The following is a 10,325-nucleotide window of genomic DNA, read 5'->3' on the forward strand; positions in this document are numbered from 1 at the left end:
GACATCCTTAATAGCTATGTGTGTATGTGGGGGTGTGTGTGAGAGCGTGTGCGTATGTGACATTAACAAATTATATTTATTAACCCCAACAAAGAAAAGTACAATACAAAAGTGTAACATCTAACGTGTCATTTTGGTAGGCTGATAAGTTCCATATGTACGTGACGTACTGCAGAAACAAGCCTGACTCCAGCCTGCTCATACAACAACATGGAGCTGGTTTCTTTGAGGTGAGAACCCTTATTTCCTCCCTTCCTTATTTCCCCTTCCCTTTTCTGTCTTTCAATCTCTCTCACTGTTACTTTGTGCATCCTGTGTGTGTCTGTGTGTGTGTGTGTGTGTGTGTGTGTATGTGTGTGTGTGTGTGTGTGTGCGTGTGTGTGTGTGTGTGTGTGTGTGTGTAGGAGGTCCAGAGGAGACATGGTCTGGCTAACTCCATCTCCTCAGCCCTCATCAAGCCTGTTCAGCGCATCACCAAGTATCAGCTACTGCTCAAGGTATGGACTCACTCCAGCCATGATGCTGCTGGAGATACTGAACATGTTTCTGTTGGTTAGCTTTTATTTCAGTTCAGAAGCATAACTGAAACACCAAGGTCAGGGGCGTCGTTAGACCCTTTTTACTGGGGCACTTGCCCCAGTAGAAATCTGCTGTGCCCCAGTAAAATCTAAAGTTTGAGTTTTAACAATTTACTTTACTAGTCAGTGCATTCATTTAGATTGATAATCCCAGAAAAAAATAACGCAGTATCCCAATCAACGTTTAACCGAAAACACGCACCTATATGCATGCAGAATTCAGCCCGCTCTTCTGAGCTTGCCAAATAGCCACTGCAGCACGGACACAGAAGTCCAGGGGTATATTCCAGAAAGCAGGTTATGCAACATAACCGGGCAAGTTAACCCACCAGCTGATTCACAATGTTACAGCAACCTACTGGCAATGTTGCTACAACGCTGGGTGTCAGATGGGGAGTCAATTTACCCAGGTATGTCACATTACTTGTTTTCTTGAATACCCCCCAGGTGTCGGACTTGGAACACAAGTCAGAATTGAGGTAGGCTAAGAAAACATTACAAAACTAACAATAGTTTCTAAAGGATAGGCCTACCGATCATCTTATTTAGACTAAAACGTAAAAACAATATAGCATGAAGCTCAAAAAAACTGTATTTGCGCTCAAATGAATGGGAAAAAAATGTGCGCGCTAACTATTGATGTCCCTGCCAAAGCTGAAATCAAACTTGCGTCCCTGACCTGTTTTATAGTGGGTTAAGCAAGGGGAGTTTCTATAGCCTATAGTGCATTGTGCGCAGCAAGCTTGAAAGAAAAAAAGGGATATGAATTAGGGGCCTGTGCCTCAGTAGAGTGTTATGTCTAACAACGCCTCTGCCCAAGGCTATATCAAAGTGTTTTCTACCCTAACTTACCGGTACAGTATTGGCGTTTTGTGTATTCACTTGTATTTGTGTGTGTGTGCGTGTGTGTGTGTGTGCACCGCGTATCGTGCGTTCAGGAGTTGCTAGCGTGTTGTGAGGAAGGTAAAGGTGAGATCAAGGAGGGTCTGGATGTCATGCTGAGTGTTCCCAAGCGTGCCAACGACGCCATGCATGTCAGCATGCTGGAGGGTAAACTATCCATTTACACTGTATATATTTCAGTTTCCTTACCAACCCGTATTTTGTCTTCACTGTGTCCTACGGATGTCACTTCCTGTGTGGTGACATCACACCCCGGGTGGTAGCATCCCGTCCTGTTCTCTGACATCACTTCCTGTGCTTGGTGAAACCCCAGGTCTGGAGGAGGGCTTGGAGGTGCAGGGAGAGCTGCTGCTCCAGGATAGCTTCCAGGTGTGGGATCCCAAGTCTCTGATCCGGAAGGGGCGGGAACGCCACCTTTTCCTGTTTGAGCTGTCGCTGGTCTTCAGCAAGGAGATGAAGGACTCCACAGGACGCACCAAGTACCTGTACAAGAGCAGGCTAAGGGTAGGACTGGACTTTACCTTTTAATACTCCAGCTAAGGTGTATGTTACTGGAGTGCTTTCACACTATACATGACCTGTAATACAATATCACCTCAGCACTGCATGCAACATCTGTGTAAGAGCAGCTTCAGGGTGTGACTGTTCTATACATTTTACATATATGACACCTGAAAAAAACTCGATTCAGCTATGTGTGATGTGTGCTTGTGTGTCCTGTTCCAGACCTCTGAGTTGGGGGTGACAGAGCACATCGAGGGCGACCCCTGTAAGTTTGCCCTGTGGGTTGGTCGGACACCCACCTCAGACAACAAGACCGTCCTCAAGGTACAGTCACGTGCCTACACTCACACACATACATACAGTATGTGCCCTCTCACCACGACACCCTCTGCCTCTCTCCTCCAGGCTGCCTCTCTGGAGCTCAAGCAGGAGTGGGTGAGGAACGTGCGACAGGTGATACAGGAGAGGCGGGGCCACCTGAGGGGGGCTCTGAGGGAGCCCATCCCCCTCCCCAAGACCCCCGCCCCCACACTAGCACGCCAGCGCAGCATCAACAGGAGGTCAGAGTTGGCCCCGTACGTTACTCCCAACTCTATTCTTCGTGGTCGTTTCTGTGTACGTGTCACTCATCGCAGCGTGCTGTGTACGTGTCATCATCCAGGGACGCTAGCGAGGACGCGGACAGCCTGGGTGATGCCAGCAGCCAGCCAGACACGGTCTCCATCGCTTCCCGCACCTCCCAGAACACTGCGGATAGTGACAAGGTACCGGAACTACACTTCCCATCAGCCACAGCCTCTGTTGGCTGATATACTGTATAGAGACGTATTCATCCAATGTGAGTAATCTCAGTTGAAGTGTGTGTGTGTGTCAGTATATCAACTGCAGCACCCCTCCCTGAGCAGCAGGCCAGAGGGGTGTGTCTCAGAACGTAGCCCATGACCTCATCACTGCTGCAGCTGTGTGTGTTTTTCTGTGTGTGTGTGTGTGTGCGGGAATGTGTGTGCTTGTTAAAACAATTTCAAGAGGGTGTTCCCCTCACAGTTTAAAATCACTCTGCAACATTCGGGAAAGATATTACCCTACTTGCCTGTTCAGCTCTTGGTATGTTGTCTTCAATGTCTGTTTCGGTATATCTGTGTAGTATATTTGTTATTGTCAATGTGTGAATATATGATAGATGTGTGGATTTGTGGAGTGTATTGTTTATGGATTATGGTTTGTGTGTACATATTGAATTGTGTTTGGTGTGGGCATGTGTCTAAAATGGACATAATTGCATTTATTTAATTTAGCTGTTAAATATGTTACCATTTTCACAGTATTGTGTTGGTCTGTAAAGTCAGACATGCCACGATGTTGCTAAATGTCTTTCTAAGTGTATCCAGGCAATAGTGTGTTGCAATACTTTAGAAAACTACAAATTCTGTCTAAAACTGTTATTGGGTGTAAGCTCTATGTTACATATTATATGTAACATCATCATCATCATCATCTCTCTCTCTGTCCCGTGGGAATTCTGTCTCCATATGGAGGGTTTCCTGCAACAGATGTAGAGGCTTTGGTTGGGGAACACCCCAACAGTCCCCCTAGAATTAATGTTTGTGTGCGTGTATGTATGTGTGTGTGTGTGTGTGTGTGTGTGTGTGTGTGTGATGGATTGCAGATAGTTCTTGGAGAGACAGCAGTGATTTTCATATGTGATATTTACCCAATCAGCATGTTTCTCTCAGGGGTCCACTAAAAAGTGGAGGGTCATAGATTACTTTCCTTTTCTTGTTCCTTCCATCCTTAGTTCCCACCCTTGTCTGTCCCTCTATTCCCCTTCCTGGTCTCCTCCACCCACACTCCTCCCCCACTCGTGTCTCCTTCCTTGTCTCTCTCTCTCCTTTCCTGTGTTGTGCCAGTTTCACCCCTCTCTCTCCCTCCCTCCTTGGTTATCCCTGTATTCCCTATCTCCTCTCACAGGCAGGGTGGGCTCATGCTCCAGTCAGATGCTGTGGGTTAACAATTACTCTCCCCTATATCACACACAGGGCCCTTAGACAAACCTGGCAACCCTTTGCAATCAACCTCCATATGTTTTACATTTTGTCTTTGGGTAGGAAGCTCTATATAGATAAACCTGGCAACCCGGGGGTCCTCTGCAGTGTAAGACTGATTTCTGTCAGAATGTTTTAATAGACTTTTTATTTTGACTTCTCTCAATTTCTAGGGAAATGAAGCCAAAAGGTTTGATACGATGTCCATGAACTCTCTCTCTTTCTCTCGTTCTGCTTCCTCCTCCCCCCCCCCCCCCCCACACACACACACCTCCTTCACTAGCTCTCTGGTGGCTGTGAACTGACCGTGGTTCTGCTGGACTTCGTGGCGGGCGGTCCCGGGGAGCTAAGCGTGCGCTGCGGGCAGACGGTTGAGCTGGTGGAACGTTCCGCCGAGCGACCCGGCTGGTGTCTGGTCCGGACCACTGACCACACCCCCTCTCAGGAGGGCCTGCTGCCCATGAGCGCCCTCTGCCTGTCGCACTCCCACAGCGCAGACATGGACGGCCTGGTTCCCACCGCTAACACCGCCAAAGGTCCGCACGCATACACACACACACACACACACACACAACAAACACACAGTAAGAGGATTACATTCAAAGTGTGAAAATTCCTCTGACCAAACAACAAAAGGGCTTGATTGCTACTCACCACACCACCTGATAAAGGCTGGTCTATCAGGTGCACCATCCCTGTCCTTTCTATCAGACAGTAGCACCTGTCACAAACCAGGATATAATATAGTATGCTTTGAATATGCTATATCACTCACACAGTATTTGGCAAAATACCTTCCACTGGGGTTACACCATGGTCAGATCCAAGTTGCAACCATCTTCAACAGAGCTAATCATAAAAATGACCAACAAGACTACATAGTAGACTCAATGGTCTGCAGTTGTAATAGAAACCTTCCTTGGTTAAATTCTGACCCCTGTGGCGTCTGAAACAGGAAGCAGTCTTATTGTCTTCCAATCACTTCCTATGTCTGCAGTGTTTCATTTCCTGTTTAATTTAGGGGAATTTAAACATCCCTCTCCAGAACTTTCATTATTTCATTGTGTGTTTGTGTTTTTGTTTTGTGTGTGTGTGTGTGTGTGTTTGTGTGTGGAAGAGAAATACATCACTTACATTAAAATGTATTTAACAGCAAACAGAAAAAGATGTATCACATAGAACTAAACCAAATCATCCTAAAAGTGCCAGCCTTGCACATTCGTTCCCTCACTTAAACACACACACACACACACACACAGTTGATACTTAGACTGAAACGCTGGGGACAGACAAACAGTCCTGAATTTTTGATTGTGTTCTGTTTCTTTGTATTATAAATGAAGTTTCAGTGCATGAAATTCACTATGGACCTTTTAGTGTGTCTGCATGTGTGGGTCTGTGTGTGTGTCTGTGTTGGTAGAAAGGTTGTCCAAAGTTACGTTTCGTGCCAGTGTTAATCTCAAGTTTGTTTTGGCAGAGCAGGCTAAATAATTCCTGACCTTGCCAAGAACACACACACACAGACACACACATGTAGGCCTGGGGGCAAAGGTAAAGTCTCAATGGGAGTTTAGTGGGTTAAACATTGACCCAAGGTCTAAAACCTACAGTCCAACCCAACACAGGAACCTTGTGTGTGTGGTGTGTGTGTGGGGAGTGGACAGGGTATGGGGAGTGTATGTTTGTGTGTGCTCCCGCCTTACACTTCAATGTAGGACATCACAGTTTGAAATCCTACTGTGACTCAACTAAGACTCCATGTTGTTGTAGTGACATGTCCTCTTTGCAACTTGTTCAGCCCGTTTCACTTTCAGTCCTCCCCCCTCGGTTTCGCCCCTCCCCTAAACCCACCCCTATACCCGCCCAGGCAGAGTTTTAAGCTCTGCTCACAGTTTGGTTTCAGTCAGGAGTTTAGAGGGGCACCTTTTTCTGTCTTTCTTCGTCTTTCTCTGCCTCTCTTTCTCTCTGTCTGTCTTTCTCTGGTGGGGTATAGTAGGGAGGCATGCGCAGTGGGAGAGGGTGTTTCTTATGCTCCAGAGTTTTGGGTTGGATGCTGGGACAGAGTGATGATGAAGCAGGTGGGTGATGCGGGTGTGTGTGTATGTGTAGGAGGTGTGTGTATGGGAATGTATGTGTGAATGTACAAGACCAGTTTACTTTCAATGTGTGTGTGTGTCGATAACCTTATTGTAAATTCCTGAGTGCTCTATAGTCTATTGATTTAATTAATGGTCAATTGTGTTTGATTGAGTGACGTATCAGAAAGATAGACAAAGAGTAATTGTGTTAGACACAGAAACAGATAGCGTGAGTCAGGCTGCGTAAGAGAGATTGAGTGTGTGTGTGTGTGAGGGAGGTGGGGGGGTACTCACTAAGCTGCCATTTTGCTTTGCCTGCAGAATGTTCACCTCTGGGTTTGAAAGCTTATCTGTCCTCACATCCCATTCACAAAAGACAACACACTCCTGCTCTCACTCTCACAGCATAACACACAGACAGTGGCCATATTTGACATTCCTTGACATATATGAGTGTGTGTGTGTATGAGTGTGTGTGTGTGTGTGTGTGTGTATGAGTGGGTGTATGTGTTTGATATGGGGTAGTTAATTAGCCATTGAATTAATGGCTCCAGATCCAGATATCACATCAGAAGAACAACATTTACAATCACTTGCAACACATATGACACACGCATCCATGATTCCTGCACTAAAGGGTGTGTTTGCATGTGCGTTTGTTCAGGCGTTTGATTGTGTGTCTGTTTGTTTTCTTCAGAGTATTGTTTGTGTGGTCAGTCAACAAAGAGTTTCCTTTGAGAGGAAGTTTACCTGAGGGGAGGGAAGGCAAAAGTTATCTCTGCATCCCTCCTTCCTCACTCTCTCCTACTCTATTTGTTCTGGTATTCTCTCTATCTTCCTGACAAAGTCCACTGTTTAGAAACATTTGAACCCCAGCTTTTCAATTTCTTTCTCGCTTTTCTGAACCATCTTGTCTTTATTTCTATCCATTTCTATCCTATACTATGTCCATTCTCTCCTTTTTCTCTCCGCCTCTTCTCTTTCTTTCTCTCACTTTTCTCCCTCCAATTTATCTCACTAGAAACCAACTCGGTGGGGTCAGGTGACAGCAGATTGGACTCGGCCGCAACCCTCCAATCCTCCCTGGGCTCCAGCAGCATGGTGGTGACCTCCCCTATGGGAGGAGTGGGCCCTCCAGGGGTCAACGTGGGCTCCCCGGGACCCAAACGGAGCGGCTCCGGTACCGGTAACACGCTGAAGCGCTGGCTGACCAGTCCGGTGAGGAGGCTGAGCCAGGGCAAAGCCGACAGCCAGGGGAAGAAACCTCCACTCCGCACACGGAGGAGGGAGAACCGTCCGGAGCTGGCCACGCCACTGACAGCCAACACACACGTGGTACGATGCACACACAGACACAACGTGGCTGCCGGCGGCAACACAAGCAGTGACTTTTAAAAACAAGAATAAACATGCTGTGATGCCCAGCGACAGACTGACTGATTATCTCTTTCTCTCCCTCTCTCTTTGTGTTTGCAGAAGGGTGGGAAGAGGGAGGAGTCGGTCCAGAGCGGTGGAGAGGAGGAGCCAGAGGAGGACCCCCACACTCCCCTCCCCCCTCCCATGGAGATCATCAAGGACCCCAACAACCCCGAAGTGAGGAGGGATGGAGGGAGGGAGGGATGGGGGAAAAGGTCAAGACAGTAAAGAGAAAAGGTTGTGGAGAAAAAGAGTGGAGAGAGAGGGAGAGGCACTACTGAGTCACAGGGATTACTGATTCAAACTGGTTCAGTTATAATTGTAGATGTTAAGTTTCGACGCCCTCTACAGTAAGGGTTTTGGAAGATTCATGCATCAGAGTTCTGAATCATGTAATATTCTGAGGATTTAATTCAATGAAAAAGGGTCTTGAATTGATTTTTAGTAGTTACTGTAGAAATTGGAAGGTTTTGCTAATGAGTACTTCTTTTGTCTACATCTCTCTCTCTCTCTCTCTCTCTCTCTCTCAGGGACTGGATTCAGACCAGGGGTCAAATGAGTCAGACACAGAGCAGAAAAACAAGGCGATGAGGGGCCGCATGTAAGACACAAACACAAGTTCAACATACAGCTATCATCCCGGTGAATGTGAGACTGACTGATGACTGATTAACCTATTTGTGTGTGTTCCAGGTTTGTCGTAAATGAAATGGTACAGTCAGAGAAGGATTATGTAAAGGACCTCGGTGTCATAGTAGAGGTAAGACCAGCCAACCAATTGCGTCCTTTAAAAATTACGTTTGTCTGGTCCAATATTGTCCAATGTCCCTCTCTTTCTTTATTTTTGTTCTTCTCTCTCTCCTTTTCTCTCGTACTTTCCCCCCTCCCTGTGTCTCCTTCTCACCCTTTTCTTCTGTGGTGCTCCTCCCAGGGCTTCATGTCCAGGTTGGAGGTGAGGGGAGTTCCTGAGGACATGAGGGGGAAAGATAAGATAGTGTTTGGTAACATCCATCAAATCTACGATTGGCACCGAGAGTAAGTACAAGCATATTTGCTTCACACACACACACACACACATACTTACTTACTTAAACTGACCCCCGCACCCCCCCACATACCTGACACACACATACTCACTCAAACCCCCGCAAATGTACACATTTTCATAATACATTTGTTGATCTCATTCTGTGATGAGAAGCCAGGTGAATTTGACATTGGTGTCATGTCCTATTTGCAGTTTTTTCCTGGTGGAGCTAGAGAAATGTGTAGAGGACCATGATCTTCTGGCAGAACTCTTCATTAAACATGTGAGTGTTCCAGTCCTGTGTGTGTGTGTGTGTGTGTGTGTGTTATTATTATTATTTAATGTGTGTATGCCCTCTTGTGAGTACGCAAAACGACCAATAAATAAAAGAAGGCCTACCCAAGGGCTTTACTACAGGAATTATGAACTTATTTTGAACCAACAATGTGAATTGTGTGTTGTACTTGTGTTACAGGAAAGGCGGCTGCACATGTATGTGGTTTACTGTCAGAACAAGCCACGCTCAGAGTTCATTGTGGTTGAGTACGAGTCCTTCTTCGAGGTGAGTCATCTCCTCTTTGTGAATCTTCGAGCTTGTCCCTTTCTAGAGAATTCACAAACATAACTAAGAGAATAACCAAGAACTTCAGCTCGGCTGGAATCTGATGGCCATGAATGTGTGTGTGTGTGTCATGTAGGAGATACAACGTGAGATCAGCTGTAGGATGTCTGTCAGTGACTACCTAATCAAGCCCGTTCAGAGGATCACCAAGTATCAACTTCTGCTCAAGGTACTCATGTCTACATGTTTGTGTTTGGATGTGTTTTTTCTGGATGTCCAGTATGAATACATATAATGCCTCCTTCTCTCTCAGGACTTCCTCAAGTACAGCTCCAAAGCAGGATCGGACTGTGAGGAAATTGAGGTGGGATCATCATTATACGTTCCACATCATTATACTATACACATTATTCTGAAGTGGAGTTGAGCAAAGTCATATTTTCTCTAGTGTTCATTTCTTGAACATTCAATGCAATAATATAGCTACCTAAGCTTAGTGTAGCTTGATAAGTTGAGAGCCAAGTTAAAGTGTAAAGTAGATAGCAGACCACGGCTCACCATCAGCAGGTGAGGATCGCATGAGCGTGTTCTCGTTTTGCCTGATTATGAATGATTTAAAGACATCCAACTTGAATTCTCGAGTCACTGCATTTACGTAGAAAACCTCGTAAATGTTTTAATCGTTTGCTTCGTGTGTGTGTATGTGTGTTGGTGGTATGTGTGCTGCTGTGTGCTTTCATACGTGTGTATTCCTGTGTGCATGGATGCATTGCTTGTCCCCTCCGCAGAAAGCCATGGAACTGATGTCCCTGGTGCCCAAGCGCTGTAACGACATGATGAACCTGGGTCGCCTACAGGATTACGAGGTACGGCCCTGCCCTTTGACCCCCCGCCCACCCCCACCCCCACCCCTCGCCCACAGCCACACTTCTCATGTAAAGCTGTCCATCATCTCTGACCATGATTGCGTGGAGAGTCTTGAACCTTGAAGTGGAGTGACCCAGCCTGCCGTGGGGGGTGAAGGGCAGAGGGGGTCGGGCAGTCACGTGGTGTGCTGTGTTCCTCAGGGCAAGCTGACGAGCCAGGGCAAGCTGCTGCAGCAGGAGACCTTCTGCGTGTGGGAGCAGGACGGGGGGGTCCTCTCCCGCAGCAAGGAGAGGCGTGTCTTCCTCTTCGAGCAGATCATCATCTTCAGCGAGTTCATCCGCAAAGGCT

General features: G+C 46.7%; 1 protein-coding gene across 1 annotated transcript in view; it reads left to right on the forward strand.

The window, feature by feature from the left end:
* kalrnb (kalirin RhoGEF kinase b) overlaps positions 1–10,325 on the forward strand; it is a 29,493-nt gene that overhangs the window by 15,959 nt on the left and 3,209 nt on the right. The window contains exons 28-46 of the mRNA XM_067260985.1: positions 141–230; positions 405–497; positions 1,517–1,628; positions 1,795–1,985; positions 2,208–2,309; positions 2,391–2,545; positions 2,647–2,749; positions 4,311–4,563; positions 7,127–7,440; positions 7,582–7,698; positions 8,052–8,122; positions 8,215–8,281; positions 8,453–8,556; positions 8,762–8,831; positions 9,024–9,110; positions 9,247–9,339; positions 9,424–9,474; positions 9,899–9,976; positions 10,178–10,325. The exon at positions 10,178–10,325 is cut by the window's right edge and continues 38 nt beyond it. Of these exons, the coding sequence (XP_067117086.1) occupies positions 141–230; positions 405–497; positions 1,517–1,628; positions 1,795–1,985; positions 2,208–2,309; positions 2,391–2,545; positions 2,647–2,749; positions 4,311–4,563; positions 7,127–7,440; positions 7,582–7,698; positions 8,052–8,122; positions 8,215–8,281; positions 8,453–8,556; positions 8,762–8,831; positions 9,024–9,110; positions 9,247–9,339; positions 9,424–9,474; positions 9,899–9,976; positions 10,178–10,325 (2,299 nt within the window). The remainder of the gene's footprint in view (positions 1–140; positions 231–404; positions 498–1,516; positions 1,629–1,794; positions 1,986–2,207; positions 2,310–2,390; positions 2,546–2,646; positions 2,750–4,310; positions 4,564–7,126; positions 7,441–7,581; positions 7,699–8,051; positions 8,123–8,214; positions 8,282–8,452; positions 8,557–8,761; positions 8,832–9,023; positions 9,111–9,246; positions 9,340–9,423; positions 9,475–9,898; positions 9,977–10,177) is intronic.

The sequence above is a fragment of the Osmerus mordax genome, chromosome 22 (assembly GCF_038355195.1).
Source record: "Osmerus mordax isolate fOsmMor3 chromosome 22, fOsmMor3.pri, whole genome shotgun sequence".
Lineage (NCBI taxonomy): Eukaryota > Metazoa > Chordata > Actinopteri > Osmeriformes > Osmeridae > Osmerus > Osmerus mordax.